Source organism: Manacus vitellinus, unplaced genomic scaffold, assembly GCF_001715985.3.
Source record: "Manacus vitellinus isolate BGI_N305 unplaced genomic scaffold, ASM171598v3 scaffold_21_pilon, whole genome shotgun sequence".
Lineage (NCBI taxonomy): Eukaryota > Metazoa > Chordata > Aves > Passeriformes > Pipridae > Manacus > Manacus vitellinus.
The window spans coordinates 8,710,307-8,730,977 of record NW_021939546.1 but is presented as its reverse complement, the minus strand read 5'-3'; the positions used below and the strand labels follow the sequence as shown (position 1 = coordinate 8,730,977).

At 45.4% G+C, this 20,671-nt stretch overlaps 1 protein-coding gene across 1 annotated transcript in view; it reads right to left on the bottom strand.

Annotated features, from left to right (window-relative positions):
* Positions 1-3,113: 3,113 nt before the first annotated feature.
* LRP8 (LDL receptor related protein 8) overlaps positions 3,114-20,671 on the bottom strand; it is a 67,977-nt gene continuing 50,419 nt past the window's right edge. The window contains exons 6-19 of the mRNA XM_029959751.1: positions 18,871-18,993; positions 18,417-18,539; positions 15,511-15,630; positions 15,256-15,381; positions 14,407-14,578; positions 12,554-12,781; positions 11,883-12,001; positions 10,673-10,812; positions 9,364-9,505; positions 8,784-8,936; positions 8,395-8,625; positions 6,671-6,739; positions 6,299-6,471; positions 3,114-5,435 (exon numbers count right to left, since the gene is read on the bottom strand). Coding sequence (XP_029815611.1) covers positions 5,397-5,435; positions 6,299-6,471; positions 6,671-6,739; positions 8,395-8,625; positions 8,784-8,936; positions 9,364-9,505; positions 10,673-10,812; positions 11,883-12,001; positions 12,554-12,781; positions 14,407-14,578; positions 15,256-15,381; positions 15,511-15,630; positions 18,417-18,539; positions 18,871-18,993 — 1,958 coding nt within the window. The 3' untranslated portion in view covers positions 3,114-5,396. The remainder of the gene's footprint in view (positions 5,436-6,298; positions 6,472-6,670; positions 6,740-8,394; positions 8,626-8,783; positions 8,937-9,363; positions 9,506-10,672; positions 10,813-11,882; positions 12,002-12,553; positions 12,782-14,406; positions 14,579-15,255; positions 15,382-15,510; positions 15,631-18,416; positions 18,540-18,870; positions 18,994-20,671) is intronic.

The following is a 20,671-nucleotide window of genomic DNA, read 5'->3' as shown; positions in this document are numbered from 1 at the left end:
TTCTGTGCACCACTGCTGATTTTATTTACAGGTACTGTACATCCTCTCACTTGTGGCTTTCTGAGTTGCAGCTTTGAAAAATGTAAAATCTTCCTCAGTTATCTTTGACCTCCTCAGTGTCTCCTCCAGCTGCAACAGGTCTGTTTTAAGATGGGAAGATCGAGGTTGTATGCAAAATTAAAATTACATGTTCACCATGAGTTTTCTCTACAGCAACAGCTTCTGTTCACCTCACATGCTGATGTGATTGAAAAATTTTTTATTACAATCTTCTTCATGAATTTTATTGCTGCTGATGCCCTGAGCATCAAAGTAATAGGAAGTCAGTTCATGAGGTCAGGCTTTTTATTTCAGATATTGCTACTATTAATGCAAAGTTCCAGTAATTTCATGTTGATTTTTCATTATTACAGGAAGTCTAAAAGTCAACTTAGCCTTTGTAATTCTTACAAAGTTCCTGTAAATAAAATTTAGACCTAAACGTATCTTTCCAAGTATTGTTTATCTTCTAAGTATCATTTCAAGGTGTTATCTTTGCTTAAATCTTATTTAGGTAAAATATATAGATCCAGGGATTTTTCTTGAATGTTTGGTCATAAGGCTTTCCATCATCCTTTACACATAACGCTAATTAATTAAATTAATGCATGTGCTTTTAGCTAAGCCCCAGTGGGGGAATATATGCATGAAAATAAATTACTACAGTTGGAAATAATTAATTCCTTGATTGGCAGACTCAGCAGATAAAATCCTGAATAGGGTGATGTGGAATGTCTCTGCTATTTGGCCTCAGTTGTACCTGGCTGAGAACCACAGATACAAGCTCTACTCTTCCCCTGACTTGGTGGCCTGTAGGCAAGGGCTGAAGAACAGAACTGATGTGAAAACAAAAAAAAATTATCAGTTCAGTCTCCAGTAATCCTGTGTACACCACCCATGGAACCAGGCTGGGCCTATCCAGCTATCAGGGAGATTTGCTCGTCTCCCTGTCAGAACTCCAGCTCCCTGCTGAGGCTCTGCCTTATCATGACTGACAAGATTACGGTGGTTGCCTTCATAGTGTGGAGAGCGTGGCAGGCAGCAGCAGCTAATCCTGCGAGAAAATGTTCTCCCACTGAGGTACACAGGGAAATTTGATTGCTGCAAGTAATCTGAAAAAGAGTATTGTTTGTTACAGCATGTTAATTCACATTGTGCTTGCTGATGCAGAGGTACAGATGCAAGTCAGCATTGCTACCCTCCTGTGAGAGCTGAGAGCTCAGCCCTAATGGTGCTTGTTGGCTTCCTCTGGTCCTGCTGCTGGGATGGCAAATCCACGCTGAGCACCCTGAGGGAGATGGGGTGCCTCTGGGGGGGAGGTGAGCTGCTGTGAAGCTGATGGTTTGTGTCCCTGTGTCTGCTGCTGTGATAGCAAGAGCCACAAGTTCATCTTTACCTGTGTAAAATTTCATTCCGTGAGGTTTGTGTCTTGGCTGGGGAGTCCGTGCTCGCAGCTGTACAGTTAAAACAAGCTGTGCTGGCTCAGTTCAGTCCCTGCTGGTCGAGCTGTAATGAGCTTGGCAAAGGTTGGCCAGGCACGTTTGTCTAGTTGAGAAGAGCCAGTTTGGTCTCTGCAGCCCCATTTTGTCATCAGGACAATCCACAACAACCCTCAAACAGTGACTGGAACAACTCTGTTGTCCCCACCTGGGACTGTACCAATGCCTTCATCAACCACAGTGCCATTTCTAGGGAATCCTTATCGGTGCAAACCCTTACAGAGCATTCCTGTTGGAGTAGAGAGCCCCAGGACTGTCAGAGGAAGGAGGAGGGAGTGTGTGTCTATTTTGTTAATTGGGGTTTTGAGCTGGCCACTGAGCACCCAGCATATTAATGTGCAAATGGACTGTGGCTGGAATCCAGAAGGTGGCTTCTGAATCCCATTCTATATATCTTTTTTCTGTTTGAACCCTTCCAGTGTTGACACTGCATTTAGGAGACAACTGGAATTGGCACAACTCTCCAAATGGAGCAGTGAAAGAGTTTGGTACAGCCCATGGCTACAGCCCCTGCTTCCAGGCAAGGATGTAAATTAGGAAGGCAGATTTAAAACTGGTTCCCAAAGTTAAAGGGCTGATTGGATGGTGAACAAACAGTGTGAGTGCATGTAGTTGAACAGTGTCTTAAGGGAAGTAGGCAGCACAGGATTGGTGTGGATTAGCTCAGACTGTACAGCTGCTTTGTGTAAAAAAGTGAAACAAACCACCGGAATTTTATTGCTAATAGAGCATAAAGTAAAAAAAACAAGTTGTTTAGGCAATCCCAAACCTACCTGGGACCCTCTTATGAGGCTCTTTCACTTTTCGTTTGTTCTGTCCTTTCTGTTTAGACCTGGAGCTGTTTCTTTTGTTGTTGTTTTCAGTTTTTCTATTTGCTACCATATTACTCTGCTAAAATATTTAACTGGAATTGAGAAATATTTTAAACTAAGAAAAACCTGTTTTCAGTTAAATAGAAAACTAAACCACCAATATTTACCAGTACACAAGTCCATATTAGTTTGGTAATATCCCATGTGTCTGAAAAGGGATATCTGCTTGGCAGCTTCCTTTAGGGCCAACATTTGACTGAAAGGGACTTTGTACCAACACGTGATGGGGAAAGGTTGTATTGTCTTCAGTGCTCTGATATCTAATGCTGCTTTGGGTACATCCTGCAGATTGCCTGGGGGAGGAAGAAAATGGTCATTTGATGCACAGTTTGGTTGTCCTGGTTTTCAGGAGGTCCATGTTAATGGATCTGGGTATTTATGGCTCCTTTATTCCCCTGGCTGGTAACTTCAGTTTTAAGTTACACAGTAGATGTCCCACAAACATGGACCAAAGGGGACATCCAGCAATCCCTGAAAGGGGAAGAGTCTTTGGAGCATTTGACTGCCTGCTCAAGCTTCTCTGCACAGGTGAATGTCATACCCAAACCACCCAGCCATTTCAGAAAATGCCCCCAGTTGTCCCTCCTTGTGCACAATATCCTTGTTTCACAGCAGTGCTCCCGAGTCCCACCCTGGCTTTGCACAGTGAAGGAAAACTCAGACCAAACTATGATATGGTCCCATTTTAGACACCATGAAGTAATTAGTTCAGTAGTCCCAGATAAAAAAATTTAATCTTTCTCTAGAAACAGTGCACTGTTTTACAAACGTGTTCATTTGGTTTCCAGTACAGCAAGTGTTACACAGAGCCCCCCCCGCCCCTCCTGGGCCTTTTGTCCGCAACTTAAGAACTGAAACACAAAAGGCACCAAGCAAGAACTTACTCTAACAGAACTTCAGTATGACAAGACAGATCAGAAATGATTACAATGTTAAATATCACCCTAACAACCTGAACCATTATTTAAAATAATTAATTTCTTAAAAAACAAATTTGGTGTTTGACTTCTCAGTAGTTATAAATCTGTAAAGGTTGAAATCAGCACTGCACCTTGAGTTCATTTACAAGGGTTTGAAAAAACCTGCAGCCTTTTGCACGTGGTTTGTACAGGTTTGTGAGTACATGTTCTTAAAAAAGTATCAAAACTGTAGAACTTTCAAATATATTTACATTCTTCTGTTAGTTACAGTGTTATCACATACAGCCTTTGCTCAGCTTTTTTCTTCATGCACACAGTGCATGGATTTGTAGAAAGAGAGCTTCATACCTTAAAACAATAATGGGATACCTCACTCATTTTTTCACTGCCTTAAAATCTAAAATTTTGAATAGAAGGATGCTTGATTACTTCTGTATTGTCTATGCAGGCCATGAAGCATTTTGAGAGTATGTATTATGTTTGTAAGGGCTTTAGACACTTTCTTCCTGTTCTTAGTCAAGAATCAGCTTCCAGCTCAAATTACACTGTGAATTTATTCTAAAAAGGAAAAAAAAAACAAAACTCAAACCCCTTCAGGATGAGTTTCTTCTACTCACTTGAATATGAAAGCTTGGACTGACATAAAAACATGAGGAAGATTGCTCTAGGATTTGTTACAGTTCATTATGCAATGATAGTAAGTGTATTCACTTCCCACAGAATTCCCTGGGAATCTTATGGAATGAGATGAGAAAAAACAAGCATTTTTTCTACAAGGTGCAGGATGACCCAGCCAAAGATACTGGGAAGGCTGTGGGGTTTTTAACCTGCTCTGGCCTCCTTGCCCAGTGCTCTGCAGTCTGGGATTCCTGCCGTGTGCAGGATGTTCCATGGGCAGTAATTGCTGCACTTGAAGGAATTCCACATCTGCCCACAGCACCTCCTAGAGCTGGACTCAATCAGTACGAGCAGGGGACAAGGGCAAGGAGGGAAGGAAGGGACTTCAGGTATTGTGTTGAGTTTTTTCCTGATGATCCAAGGGGAGTGCTCACTTCAGCTGTGTGGAAGGATATGGCTACATCTTGGTTTCTGCTAATTCTGAGCTGATTGGAGAGGTGCAAGATTCCCAGTGTGGAAAAGCATTTAGATATACATTTAGAAATAAATAAAAAACCTAAATCAGATTTGTACCCAGCTGTTTAAAAAGCAACAATACAACACAAACCCCCTGGGTGCTGTAGGAGCTTCTCCTGACTGGAATGCTGTAGGAAATAGTTAAATGCACTGCAGAGGATTCTTCATGGATAGACTGGAAAATGTAAAAGCAACCCTTAATAGCCAGGATGGAAATCAGGAGCTGTTTCTAATGGAGTGCTTCACTGGTCAGCTGTCTTACCCTGCAGCTCTTTCTTACTTAGTGTCTTTAGATTTCAAAGCAAACTTCTCAAACATCCTGTAAAAATTCAATTAACCCTAATTTTCATAAAGGTAGGCTAGTAGTTTTAAAATATATGTATATATTCTTATATATATGTATATATTTATATGCCTATATATCTATCTTGTCCAGATAGATATATACACAGATAATCTATGCACAGCAAGCCAAACATACAAAAAATAAATACTCTCACCCCTCTACTATATTTACAGAACAGATCTTATAATCCAGATTTTGTTAATAAATATTTCTAAACTGCCTGTACAGAATTTATTTTACTTATGTTGATGGATAGCCACAAAGCATATTCAACATATTTACAAAATATCTATAAATATAGTCTTAAAATAAAGCAATAGCTACTGAGCCTTCAGCCTGGCTGGTTATGTACATTGAGTTAGTAGCTCAGCTGTCGCTTATTCACTATCACAAATGGGTAGTGCAACAAGTTAAAATGTGTATAAAAGATTATACATACAAAACTCTCACATCCTTTGGATGTTTGCAGTTCATTATAACTTTGTGGTTACCCTTCTGCAACATAAATAACGATCAGAAAGAAGAAGCAGGTTCTGTGATCCAAAGCAGGTTTGTTCGGTGTGGTTTTGGAGCAGCAACTTCATCCTCATGGCAACCCGTCATCTTCTAAGCTCAGTGCTACACGCTGGGGAGGAGAAGAAACACACTTGAGAAAGTCTGGGAATGGTGATACTGTTGCTAACTTGTATTTCTTGTTGAATCTCTCATTGTTGTCCCAAGTGTATCGGTGACAAAGCTATTTTAGGGAGTGATTTTTTCCCCTCAATGGGGTCACTTGCCCCAGTGTTACTAAGGAGGTGTTGGAAAGTTTACTGCCCTGTGTAAGGGATCAGGTTCCCTGTAAGAGATGACACCTTCTCTAGTGTGATCTGGTGCAGGACCTTTAGATGATATGGGGCATTACCTACACACCTGCCTGCCTATAGGTGCTGTACTGCCTTCACTCCTTACTTGTGGATCTTTCTGCTCTCTTCTGAACACAGTGCAGTTATACCTGCCAGTGCTCATCTCCCCAGGGCTGCCACTGGGAGGGAGCCTCCTTCTCCTTAACTTCTTACAGAACTCGCACACTCCTCCTTGTGAGGAATGAGACTCTTTTTTACACTGTTAGTGCAGAGAAAGCAGTCTCCCTGGTTTGTAGAGAAACTCAATTTATCCCTAAGATAGTTTAGACACTTGGTAGCAGTCTAAGCACAGATATAACAATCCAGTAGAGGATAAGTAATCAACTGTCCCACACTGAGGTACTTTTATACTTGTCAGCTTAGTACCTTGATTAGGACAATTATTCTTCATTTGAGCAGAGTATCTTATACAGAGCACTGTATTCTAAGACAACTGCATGAGCTGCCTGGAAGTTTAGGCTTCTGCCTGATCAATGATATTAAAAAAGTTCTGGTTTTGTTGTTATATGGCAAATAACCCACAATAATTGAAATTCTGTATCCAAACTCTCAACAAAATTCCCCTTGTCCCTCAGACACTCACTGCTGGGTACACGTGTCCGATTTGGGCCGTCCGCCCAATGTGGATCTCGTCTTCATCTTCCTCTTCTGTTGTCTTCCTATAGACTGGATTATCAAAATTCATGCTTTTAGTGTTCTTCCGCTTCCAGTTTCTCCAGATGAGGTATCCCCCCATGCACAGCAGGCCAATGACCACTGAGGAGAGAGGAGAGACAGGGCTGTTAGTCAGGCACGGATCTGCTGGGATGTTCCCACATTGGGAGACATCCTTGTAGAATTTTCTCAGAGCTGGGCTACTTATCCCCATTTCAGGAGTTCCTGTACTCTTTCCCACCCCACTCCTGAAAACTGGTGCTTGGGTGTGATCCTCAAAGGTGAAATCCAACCAGCTTACCCACAGGAATGACAATTCCAATCCCAGCCGCTGTCACAGTTGAACCGAAGCCTTCGTCATCATTTGCATCTGGAATTACAGAAGTTGTTCTGATCATTTAACTCATTTGCTGGTTTTAAAGAATGTTTTATGTTAGTGCCCATGTTGTCCTGCCCATCAGAAAGCTTTTGTTGTCACAGAGTTTACCAAAAGTTTCACAATAAAATTGTCACGGCTTGTGTTTCTAATTTTCAAGCACAAAAAACGAGGCCAGTTTTAAAAACATGACGTGTAATGGAAATACCATGCACGGATCAGGGGATGGTGAATAGTGCTCTTAAAAATCCACAGCAGAACACAAAATTAATGATTTATTGAGCTGTCAGAAAAAGAGTGTAGTTCAAAGCCATTTGCACAGCTTCTCTGTTTAATTTTTTCCTTCTTTTATTATTTACAGCTAAGGAGTCAGTCTGTACATCCATCCCTCATTGCTGCAGCCTGCCCCAGCATGCAGGAATGGCCCCAAAACTCAATGCTGTACTTAGAAGAGAAAAAAACTATTACAGAAAAATACTTTAAAAAAGAAATATACCTTTAGAGCTGTATACGTTAAAATGTTTGTTCTGAGCTCTTATGTAGGGGGTCAGCATAGAAAATTTACTTTTGCTAAAACATCAGGAACTGAGAGAGGAGAAACTAACTGTAGCTTTTCCAATTCATGGAACTTAAAAGGTAATTTATCCTCTTCAATACTTCCCTGTGGCACACTGCTTCCAGCGTGGACAATAAAAGCACCTTGTTTCCGTGGCTTGTTAAAAAGGTAATTATTACATTTGAAAGAAACTTGCATGAAGAGAACTTAACTGAATGCATTTTAGACATTGGGCTGTGCTTTCCCCACGCTGCACTGCTGTTCTACAGACAGGGATGGTTATTGCTGCTTCCCAGATGCAATGGAAACAGTGAAACATTTGGGGCAAAGTATTTTACTGTTTGTAAAGCAATGTGGGTCTGTTTGAGGTCCTGTAGAGCAAAGTCTTCTCTCTCTGACTAGAATTTTATGGACTTTGGAGAAGCAATTCAGCCTGTCCAGTTTGCCTTGGCAGCAGGATCTGGAGGGATTACCTGTTCTCCGAGATGTAGGCTCACTCATTATGGAGGGTGAGCTGGAGGAGAGCCTGTTAGTGCTCTCCACTGGGATGCTTTTCTGATAAATAATGCAAACCTTCAAAGCTGTGCCATGCCGAGGCCACATTAACATGCCAAGCACAGCCACACAAAACAGAGGCAGCTTGTCTTGGGCTGCAGTGGTTCCACATGTCCAGCAGCGCTAAAGCTGCACACGGGGCACTTTTCACCCACAGCCTCTGCTGGATCACATTAATAATTAAACAACTCAAACAGGTGAAGTGCCTCCAGAATCATCCATTCTACTGTCTGCAGCACTGCAAACAGTGCTGGGATGAAACAGTATTGTGCACAAGGACTAGGGTGAACTCTTGGGGCTGTTTCATGTGATGGATACCTGATGTAAGTTCCTTAACCTCCTTGGTGGCTGGAATCACATCAGCCCTTGTAACCCAGGTGTCTGCAGAAAGAGCACCTGGTGTGTCCTGCTGTGCACCAGGGTGTGTCTGCACCTGATCCAACTGGAACTGGCACGTGAGGTTGGGTCTCCCACCAGTGCACAGGGTGGTGTGATATGGTGTGTATGAAAAAGGGAAAGAGGAATCTCCTTCTCTTACAGTGCTGGGATAAATTGCTGTTTCCAGTGGTCATCTCGGAATCTATCAGGATGGATGTGGTGGAAGGTAAATGAAGACTTGGGGTGGTAATTGTAGCCTCTGGTACAGCTTTGGGGATGCCCTCGGTGGTGTTCCTGGCACTGCCAGGTATAGCTGTGATGGTCGTGGTACCAGCAGAATGGGGTGCTGTGGTTGTAGAAACCAGAACAGGAGCTGAAGTTGTTGGAAGATCTGAAAATCCAGAGCAACAATAAAGTTTGGTTAAAGCAAGTACACAAAGCAAATAGCGAATAAATCTGAGGAGGACTGTTGTGTTTAATGACCAGAAGCAGAAACCAAATTCCAATTCCATTTCTCAGGAATAGTGAAGGAGATGTGATTGTATTTACCTTTGTAGCATTTCTTCATGTCAGGACCCAGCCACATGTTGTCAGGACAGGCACAGGTGTACTTGGGAGAGTGGGGAGAGATCTGAGGTGCAGGGAGACACAAGTAGTCACAGCCTCCGTTTGGCTGGGGGCTGAGCTCACAGGAGTCTGGAGCTGTTCAAGGGTGGAAGAAAAGACAAGTTATTTTTTTAATTATTTATTTCTTGCCCTCTAAAAAGACCTTCTTCCACTTCCTACATCAATTAATTGGGCTGCTTAAGCACCTTTACAGTTTGTACAGTGGAGTGGAACCTTACACAGCACTATAAAAACTGCCCAAATACATAATGAATGGGAAGCATCACAGTGACAAGAGTAACTCACTCTTATCAAAGATGCTAATTAAATAGCTATTAACAAATTGCAGACTTTCCAATAAGTGCTGCTGCTGAATTAATTATGCAGGAACTTCAAACATTAAGCATTGATTTCCCATTATTACCTATGCTTTCTCTCTCATCAAGAACCATCAGGAAGCATTTCATTTGCCAGCTCAAATAAACATGATTCAGGGCCATGACACCCCGAGGACACATCTTACCTTTGGGCTGCTTTAATTCATGGAACACCACGATGTCATGAGGGTTGTTGAGATTCTCTGCCAAAATGGAAATGTTCAAGCCATTGAGCCTGTTTGCACTGAAGATTGCTTCGTTCTCCAGGTCAGTCCAGAACACTCTGTCCTGCAGGGAATGCACAGGATTCCTGACCTGGCCTGCTCAAATCCATCTCGAGCTGGATTAAACCCCAGCAGGCACAGAGTCAGTGCACCATGCTCCTACCTTGGGGCACCTTTGGTTCATGCTACTGCTACCTGCAGCTTTTTTCTTTTTATTCTTGGACAGTGCTCAAAGCCCAGCACTCGGATGTGTTTATGAAGTGCTCAGTAATTCTAAGGAGCTCTGAGGCTGAGGGGAGGGAGCAGAAATTTGGGTGGGTACAGACAAGTTGCATCCGTGCTGCTTCTGAAATGGGTTTTTTTGGAGTTGGGGTGGATCACGAGCAAAAGGCCATACTCCATACTAGAAACATTTGTTATCTCTGCTGACTTTTTTTCTCCTTTCCAAAGAAAAGACCTGCATTAAACAGGTATCTATGAAGAGGCCAGTGCCTGGAGCACAGCTGGAAGCTGAGTGTCTATTTCTCTTTTTTATTACTATCTTGGCATACTACGATTGAAGATGCAAAATTACTGGTCCAGGAGGTAGCCAGGAACTGCAGTTCTCAAACTGTATTTAGTTACTCAGTTGGCTGTGTTTGCTGCTGCCTGCTAAAAACCATGTGTATTTCCATAAGGAAAGAAAGACACACTGCTGGAGAACAAGGAAAACTTAGCAAAAGCAAGAGGGTTGTCTACTCTACCCAGGAAGGGTGTAAAGAGGGGAAATAACCCAAGAGATCCTTCCAAACACTGCTGATGGGATACCACTGAAGAGCAGCAGTGCCTTGGGGAAACTTGTGCCCAGAGTTAGATGCCCAGATTTCACACACAGTGCATGGGAAGAATTAGGGATTTAAGGAAGAGGGTTTTGCTGAGTCAAAAGCCAACCAGACACCTTTCTCTGCTATAGCTTACCTACAGGGAGTGCCAAAGCTGGAGCCTTGGTTCCTCTGATCATTTAATGCACTGGTGCTGCATTAGGTAAAAGCATGAGATAACACATTGCCCCTGATTAAGGACTTTAAAACCCAGTTTTCCCTGCTGAACCCACACCAGATAAATTGGTTTCTATAGCAGCGACCGCCCTCCTGAGCTTTCTGTGCTGTGCAAGAGGCAGAGCTTTAATCAAGAACAGCTCTGAGACCTCTCCCAGTCTCCAGGCTGTTCTGCATCCGCTGTCGAGTCTTACCTCAAACACTGCCAAGCCAAAAGGATGGCTCAGATCGTCCACAGATGAGATCAGAAGTTTTCTGTTGCTGCCATTGAAATCAATGCAGGACAGAGAATGCAATTTGGAGTCTACCCAGTAGAGACGCTGATTCAGCAAATCTGAAAAGTAAAACACAATGAAGCAAAATTACACACAGCTCTTGCAACTCTTTTTCTCTTGCCCAGCATGTTTTTCCTGCTGGCAGCATGACTAATCTCTTTATTATTGGGCCTCTTTTTTTTTTTTTAACACTAGTTCTGATTTTGAACCAGTGCCCAGATATGCTGGGATAAGACCCTATAAATAAGATTAAAAAGGAGGAACATTCTGCTGTATGTGTGTGTGGGGAATGCCTGACTGACAGCCTTGTACAATGAGGTTCTTTTGTTACCAGGAGCAGCAGGGCAGCAGCACTTTGGGCTTCCCAGACTCACTCCCTCAGTGCCTGAGAGAGGAGCTCCATCCCTCCCAAGGCTGTTCAGGCCTTGGCCTCTTGCTGGAGAACAACTACTGTGATTCCAGGGAAACGCCTCTCTGAAGGAGCTGTAAGATTCCCTGTATTCTCCATGAAGAACCACCCTGGGTCCAGAAACCCTTGTGCTGCAGGCTGGGGAATGCTGCTGGTGGGGAATGCTGCTCCTGCCACAACCAGCCAGGTTTTGGGGAGGGTGCAGGTAAGAGTGAGAGGGAAGGATCCAATGTTATTTGGAATGCTAAGCACTGCATTTCTCTTTCTGGAGCAAATTCACTCATTTTGGATGAGATTCACTGAACAGAATGCAAGTGGATGAGAGCCAACACAAAACAAGTTATGTAATTAAACAAGCCATTAATTAATTTCTTAATTACTAAATGATAACATTATTTGTTCACAGCAGTAGCACTTCAGTACTATGCAATGGCAGCAGCATTTTCTCCTACATCCTTGTCATGGCCAGAATTTTCAAATATAAAACCGAGCAGAGAACCTCACACCTGGATGGGTGTTAAACGCACGGCTCTAACTCCAGAGCAGGACGTTTCCTGCTGCTCCATGAAACCTCCTTTCCACTCCTGCAGTAGTGATAGTATTTAAGGATTTGTGTGTGTGCAGGTGCCTTTGCACATGTGCAATTTTGTTTTCCTATTTAGCAATAAAACCAGTTTCCCTCAGGCACAGTGGGTGCTGCAGCTCTAACCGGGCACTTACCAAGGGTGATGCCGTTTGGCCACTCGATGTTGTCCATCACCAGCACCTGCCGCCCCACACCATTCAGACCAGCTTTCTCAATCTTGGCTTTGTCTCCCCAGTCAGACCAGTACATGAACCTGAAAGATGTAAGAAAACAGTTAATTGGACTCTAGTTAGGAAAGTTGTGCTGCAGTTCACAGTAGGAGGTGCCCTGTTCTCTCCTTATTATAGCAAAGCCTTCGGCCACTTCAGTTAATTCTGACGTGCACCTGGTGGAGCCACATGCTGTTCTCCCACTGGGCATCCTGCCACAAAACTTGCACCAGAATGCAAAATCTCACCTTAGTAACTAAGCCCTGCAAACTATCTCTTGATGTGCCTGTTAGGTACGTGGTGTTCCCTCGTCCAAGCAGCCCAAACATAGGTCAGACTTCATTTTTCAGCACAACTGATGTGCCCAGACCAGCTCAGGCCCATCAAACACATGACCTGGCCATGAATTTCAGAACTTTCTTTAACACCAAGGCCTTGCCAAGAGTGAGTTGAACCGTCTCAGCAGTCCCATTGATGTATCTTAAAGGGCACCTGAAGTCTTAATGAGATGAGAACCATCCCCAGGTTTGTCAGAGGCAGAAAGACAACTGGAATGTGTCTGTTGGCAAAGGGGTGTTTGTGGTGAGTACACCTACCTCTGTGTGGGATCAACAGCAATGGCCCTTGGCTCACTGAGGTCAGTGTTGAAAAGTGTCCTCCTCCTGCTTCCATCTGCGGTGGCCACTGAGATGGTCTTGTTTCCGGAATCGGTCCAGTAGATGTTTTTATGGACCCAGTCGATGGCCAGTCCCTCGGGGGAGTTCAGCTGGCTGTCGATCAGGATCACCTGCTCGGCCGTGTCGCTCGCTTTGTCTATGTAGGCACTGCAAGGACAGGGGGGTCACGGGGCTGGCACAGCTCAGGTGCCTGCGCTTGGGCCTCACGTGGCAGCACAGCTGACACAGGAACTCTTCTGGCTACAAACTTCCACTTTCTCCTACAGCTGCTGCTTGTTTCCCTTTGTGTGTATGCCATCATCTCCATAGCATTTCATTTTTCTGCCTGCGTCCTGCTGTAACTGCACCATTCAGGAAAACATTGACTTCAGGCACATTAACTTCTGATTCATGGGATTTATGGACACTAGAAATATAACCCCCTGAGCTCTGCTGAATACAGTTGCACTTACCATGCAATAAATGTGCTTAAATGTACTGCAGAATTAGGACCTGTGTAGCTAATTATGATTCATCAAAGGAATTCATGAAGCTGTATTAATTTGCCAAGTGATTTCATTAGGTACAAAGAAAATGTTCACAAAATATTAGTGGCAGCCTCAAAATCTTTCAAAACACTACTGAAAGGCAGCAGACTCCACATGGATGTTTCATGAATAACTCAATGTTGCTCCTACAAACACAAAGGCTGATTCTGCTCTCAGTATCAATTGTGCTGAGTGAACTGAAATTGAGTTATTCTGAGTTTGCATCAGTGTTTGTAAAAGTTTAGTCTGGTTCTCAGAATAACTCTGTAATCTTAGAAACCTTACAGAACAGTAGAAAGTTTAGAAATGCTTGCTATTAGTGACAGCAGCAAAACGGGATGCTGATTTTTAAGAAGTTATAATTGCACAGCTTGCTTTGCAAAAAGATGGGACAACAGTCAGTGAGAGCAGACAGCTTTCTTCTGGAAGCCTCCCCACTTTCAGAGCCCCACAGGCTCCTCAGGGTACCTGCCCAGCTACACAAGTGCTCCATACTCAGCACAGCCTGGAAAAATTCCCCTGCCAATGGCATGGGAGCTGCCACAGCCTACAGGAACCCCGGCCTGCCTTCTGCATGCTGAATGAAGTCTCTGCCTCATTAGCTAAAACCCAGAACAAATCACTGCAGCAGGGTGCAATGGCTGTGCAAATCAGAACACACCTGGGGGATTTTCAGCACACCAGTGAAATGCATTGGTGACTTAGGCACACTCACAAGCCCCAGCACAGAATACTGTGATGGATGCCACAAAAGCAGCTGAAGGAGAAGTGAGAATGAGAATTACAGAATGTGTACTGTGGTCAAATGCTGTGAATTTAAATCCAGGCTACCAGAGGCTACAGTGGGCAGCAGCTTGTGTCCGTGGTGCTGCCTCCTTGCTCCCACCATTTGCCCCCTTTGTGCTTCCAGATGCCAGGTCCTTTGTGGCTTCCCGTACAACAGGCTCCCAGCTCAGCCCTGCTCTGCAGTGTCATATTCAGGAAACAAGAGTCCGTGTTTAATTGCACAAGCGCAGCAGGATTTTGCATTGACAAAAAGTCAAACCAGATAACTGCACAAGCCCCTGATTTCTTTATCAATTCCTTAAAAATCTTACAGAGTCTGAGCCACAACAGGTAATCCTGTAAGGGCAGGAAAGCCCTCAAGTTTCCCGTTCCCTGCAATGTTCTCTGCAGATTTCAGGGGTACAGCCTGAACTGCAGCTTTGGGAAGGGACCAACACACACATCCTCTCTTGCCCTTACCTGTAGATTTTTCGGTAGAACAAATCACACCAGTATATCCTGTTTGTTGACACTTCCACGTCCAGCGCCACGACGTTCTTCAGCATGGGAATGATGCGGGAATAGTCCCTTTTCACCAGGTCTATCTTACGGACCTCGTGGCGGTTGGTGAAGATCAGGTATGGGCTCTTGCCTACCACAAGAAATCAGCACATTGTCACTTGAGCAGCTGTCCCGAGGGCTGGGTTCAGCTTTCTTTTCACAAACAACAATGGAACTGTCAGTCAGTGATAGTTCTGCTTTCTATGGAAGGGTTACACCACACAGGAAGCAAACGGCTGCCAGAGGCAGGGCTGTCACATGGACACAGAGGGCACTGGGACCTCTCTGGTCCCTGGCTCTTGCACAACTCAGGGGAGTGTCCTCACTTTCAATTACACATTTTAGATAAAAAATCAAGGGCCAGATTTTGGCGACTTACAGCTGGGAGGGTGGAGGGGTGGCTAAGCTACCCTGCTGTAACTGGGATGTTTTCTGTCTTTCCACTACCACTAAATGTTTTTGCTGCACTGTTTTCAATAACACCTGTCAAGAGACTTTCTTTTCTGGTTTCAGCTTCAAACAGCCAAGCAGCGACTGCAATCTTGCTCTGTACACTGTTAAAATATTCTGATCTGCACGATCAGTAGTTCTTGCCTAGAGACGCATCTGCCATCGCTGCAGCAGCTCTGTGCTGCTCAGAACGAGATGGTTTTGCTTGCTTTGCTTCTTTCCTTTTGTTTCTGTTCCCCTCAGCCCTGCGAGCGTGTTTTCTTATCGGAGCTGTGTTGTTGAGCAAGCAGAGTTGAAGTGCCTGTGGCGTTGTCTTACCTACAGCTTTGCAGTTCTTGGACAGGGTGTCCATCTCGTATCCTTCGTAGCACTCACATTTGTAGTCTCCCTTGTAATTAATGCAGATCTGGCTACAAGCGTCTGGATTCTCACATTCATCTATGTCTGAAAGGAGTGTTTGAAACCCATCAATAACTTGAAATCAAACCATCTGTGATGGAGCAGTGCTCAAGTGAATATAATCACGTCTCTCTCTGGTGAAACACAAGGGACTGCTGTTTGCATGTAAATTACCTCCACACGTTTTCTTATCCAGGAGCTTGTATCCGGGCGGGCACTCGCACTCGTAGCCGATCTTCAAGTCCTTGCATATGTGTGAGCAGCCACCGTTGTTCATGGAGCATTCATTAGTACCTGCAAGGGAGGCACAGGTTATCTGTGACAAACGAGGGCTCTGAGTTGTGAGAGTGAATAAAATTAAGAGATGTCCTCAGAAATTTGTCCCCATCTATCAGTTCTGGTAGCCAGGAGCTGGCCCCACAGAGCACTTGAGTGACTTCACAGATAGGAAGCCTCCACTGCATCACTTTCTTGCTCTTTATTATTCCAAAGCAGAGCTGTGGGATCCTATGGACTCAAAGCTAGTGGCTGAATGAACAGGGAGCCCTGGGGATACAGCATATGTGAGTCTGCATCTCATCCCATCAGAGAGCTGCTGCTTTGAGCATGTTCTGCCACATGTGAGAAACTTCCAGGGGACCTAAGGGCTCTCTCCAGGATACTTCTCCTTTCCCATGTGCTGGTTCATGTTGACTTTTCTGAACAGTCTCTCTGAGCTTTAATAATTCATGCTGGGGGACTCTCATCTCCCAGGGGCCAGCTATTTTGAAATACTGTACTATTTCCCCTTCTAGCTCCAAGGAATGATCTGTGTGAACAATTCCAGAAAACACCAAGTACAGTCTGTCAGAGATACGCCATTAGCACCGAGATACTGTCCTCCCACAAACCCGTCCCACACAACAGGCTCTGCTGGCAGCCCAAGTGTGCAATTTATGAAACAACAGCCCCCATCCCCTCCTGGGGCCCTGTCTAATCCAAGGCCACCTCTCTGATCCTGCTTTCAAGTGCTCAAATGAAAAACAAGCTAAATGGATCCTTGTAACTAGAACCGAATGAGAGGTTGAGGAAAGCTGGTTTTCTGTCAGAAATAACATTTCTTCTTGTTATAATTGACCTACACAAGGTGAAGAGAAAGTCCTGTCCCACAGAAGACTGCTGAACAGGAGCTGTGGGATTTCAGGGATAGTGAGCTCACTAGAACAAGCCAAACTGATTTGCTCCCATCTATAATGCAATTTAAAGGCAAATTTTTTATTTATCTTTTACTTCTTGCTTCCTTGCACACTGCAGGTGAGCAGCACAGCAGAGCCATTAAACCACTGCTCTTGGAACAAAAGGGAAACAACCACAAGCCAATTAAGTCAGTAAGATTAGGAAAATACTATGTCAGAAGGAAGCCCATCTCAGCTCTGGGATTCTTCCACCTTCCTATCGGGCACACACGTACAGATATCAATACATAATTAATAGAGCAATTCAGTAGGCTCCGAGTAGGCGTCCACAGCCACACTGTGTGTTGTCACTTCAGTGACATTTATGGACAGAAACCACCTATCCCTACACTGGCACAGGCCTTCAGCAAATTGGGTCATAAACATGCTCAACTGCTCTCTGCAAAATACTACAGAGGCTGTTTTGGCTAACAAGCAAACCCTCCCTCAGATGATTCCTGTGGTTTCAGAGGTGCTTTGTGGAATGGATTTAGAGGTTCTAAATCAAGTGCTGCACTTCTCAAGAGGAGCTGAGGAGGAGCCAGGCAGAGCCTGTTCTCTTTCTGCTGGGCAGCTGCTGCCCTTGACCCAAACTCCAACAGTACATTCCCTGCCTGCCTAAGATAAGTGCTGTCCTGTCTCCTGCAGTGCTTTCTGGGGGAACCTTGGAGGGCACTGCAGAGTCCAGCACAGCCAGACAGACACACTAAGGTGGGGAGTGTGTCCTGCACCTCCTGCCTTCTGTGTGGATCAGCTGTGTGTGGGTGTTACATTCTCAGCAACCCACACCACTCTGCTCTCTTCAGGGAATACGTTCCTTTGGGGGCTCCCTGCTTCCTGACTCAACAGCTCACAGCCAGTTTGGGACTGCCCCAAGGCAGCCATGAGCACCGAGCCCAGCTGTGCCACTGCCCAGTTTCCTCAGACAAGCTGGGCTGCCAGCTTTGTTGGGAGACCTCCACGGACAGACAAGGTGCAACACCCACTCAGAGAAACAGGGAGATGTGGGTTAGTGTGGAAGAAAGCAAGGGCACACTGAAAGCAGGAGGTAAGAGCATCCTCACTGGGCATGCACACACACTTCCTTCTCTGATACAAGGGAGAGACTGACACTTCTTCCTGAGTTATTTAGGCGGCGGGCGCTGAGTTCCATGATGTCATGGAAAGGGATGCCTGTCGGAGATATCTCTGCACAGGGTAAAAAAACAAATGTGTTTGAGTGCCAACAATGCCTGGTTAGAAAGGGAGAGAGGGGTTGTCCTCTAGAGAGGGGCACAGCCCTGTGGCCTGGGCTCACTGTCCCCCGGCTCTGACAGCCCCAGGGCAGCCCCAGTCCAGGGCTGGCAGGACATTGCAGAGAGCAACCAGCTGTCATTGCTGAGGGGAGCAGCAACAACATGTACAACCCAGAAATGGCTGAAGGCACCTCTCAGTGATTGCTGCCACCCTGCGTGTTTTCACCTTCAAAGCATGTTCCCAACACGATGTTTTTATGGTGTTATCATCATCTTACAATTCAAAGACAATTTGGGCAATGAGTCTAAATAAACTGGTCTGTGCTGTGGGGGACACTAGTATTTGGGGAAAGGGGGAATTCCTGGTTCCTAGTCCCGTGCTCAGTTCATATATCCCTCCAAGAATAAAAACTGAGTGGAGAAGGGCACAGTTCAAACTTACAGATGATCAGACTAGGCTACTAATTATATTCACATGAAGGGTGATGAAAGAATAAAGGCAAGGAAAGAGGAGCAGAGTGAGAAATAGCATTAGCAGCTACATGTGGTTACACTCAAAGCTGTGAGCACCAGATGGAGAAGAGGGGAAGCAGTTACAACAGGAGCAACACGTAGAAGGCAAGTACTGTACCACATTCTTTCAGAGGCTCGTCAGACCAGTCCCTGCAGTCTCTATGTGAATCGCACACTTTGCCTCCGTCAATGCACTCTCCACTCTTACACTGAAACTTGCTGGGACTTTCACATGCTGACTCTGTCAGGTTGGGCAAGAGAGGAAAGCAACTAAGTTAGACGAGGCCCATGACAACAAACAGGCTGACACAAAGCTCGAGAGGGGGTCATTAGCAGAAACAGGATGGGATTAAGTAAATGAACATTGAGCCTGAGCATCATGCAAAGAACTTTTCAAGCCATGCAGTCTGCCTGGTCAGCACAGTCATCTCTCCCAAGCAACCCCACTGCCAGAACAGCTTAGAACTCTGCACAGGAAGCAGCCTGCCATGGCCTCTTCCCTTTCCATGGCCACGCAGCCTTGGCAGGCCTGGACCATGGAGCATGAGGAGCGCAGAGCCACAGGCACCCACCTTGGACACAGCCGGCCTCGTCGCTGTTGTCGAGACAGTCGCGCACCTTGTCACACTGCTTCGCTCCGTGGATACAGGTCCCGTCCCCACACTGGAATTCATCGGGCCGGCACGTCACCAGAGCTTTAAGAAACACATCAAGTGTTACCCACACAGAACTGAATCGTTTGTGTGGTACCTGTATAGCCACGTACCTCTGACACTGCTGGAGCTCTGCACCCTCTGTCAGCAAATGTCAGAACACTGGCTGCTTCCACCAAAGCAACAGAGGCAGCAGCTGCCTCAGACACTGTTCTCCTGTGCCCCTCTGCAGTCCCAGATCACCCTCTGCATCCTTGTGAAAAGAGCTCCAAAGGCTGTATGAGCTGATCTAGTCAAGGCAGAACCCGCACAGGCAGTGAAGCCTCCCAGGTGAGACAGAAGAAAGCAAGCAGAGCTCTCAGCACTGGAGCAGCTCTGGAGTCTGCAGTTGGTGGGGGGGCCAGGCTGCCTTCCAGTGGCACTGGGTAGGGAAAGACAACTGCTCCTCAGCTCTCCTTCCTTCAGAAAACATCATGTTTAAGATATATTACAAAACATGTTCAGGCTGAGGGCCCAGGCAAGAGACACATATTGACTCTGCCAGAGCCAGTGTGGTCACACTGGGGACGAAGCCAGCAATGAGACATGATCATCAGGTTACTGAATGCCCATGAGCCGACAGACCACTGGAAGGCAGAAGAGCTCCACTTCACTGGGCGTGGTGTTTCTTGGGGTTTCCAGTCCAAAACACCTCCACCTGTCAGGTCAGGTTTCAAACCTGAAGTTCATTTGCCCAGGTGAGATTATTACAGACCCAAAACACATCTGATGAACAGTGAAGCTGGGGAAAAACATAAACTAGACAGCTGCACTGACCATATAAAGCAGTGACACTTCTCTCCCTAAGTTACACTGAGAGACCTCCCTGGCTGGGACCACACCTGTGCTCACACAGGGCACAGGTGCTCTCTAGGAAAGGGCTGCAGCCTGTAGCTCCCTGGTAGAACAGGCTCCTCATTCCTGGGACATGTTATGCAGCTTCCCTCTGAGGGGCCTGTCTTACAGATGTGTTCTTAAAATCCTATCAAGGCAGTGCACCCTGGAGAGCTCCTGATTCCAGCCTTTCCATCGTGTGATTGTGTCCTGGTATCCTCTGAGCAGTGAGGGGAGGTCACAGTGGTGTCACCACACAGGAAGTGAGAGCTGTGGGGACTCCCCTGGACAATTTGACAAACTGGTTCTAATACAAAAATTACTACTTTCAGATAACCCAGGAAGAGGCAAAGACATGCAGTGAGCCAGCATTGATACCACAAAGTATTAGTTGCACAAAGACTCCACGTTATTGGGGATTGCATCTCACAGGGTGCAGGATCCAGGTTCACGACTGCTTCACTGGACTTGGTTCTAGTGCACCTTCAGCCAGCAAAGGGCACCAGAGACTGGAAAAGCCACAACCTCAAGGCTGGTGGGGGAAGAGAGAAATCCTGCCCTTAGAAGTACACAGAATTCCCATGAGGAAAGTTTGGAAATAGCACTGCTCCTTGGAGAGGAAAGCCATATGCACTATATTCATAAAAAAGCTGCAACATGAGAAAAATATCCCAAGCAGTAAGGCCAGTTATGGGACCAGCTGTGTCACCACCTTTCAGCTAATAAACCCAGGCACAGAGATGGGAAACCTCAGTGGGACATCTGGGACAGCAGCTCCAAACTAAGCATGTGGGATCTGCTGCTCCAAATGGAGAAAATGAAGGAGACAAGGAAACAAAGCTGTGGT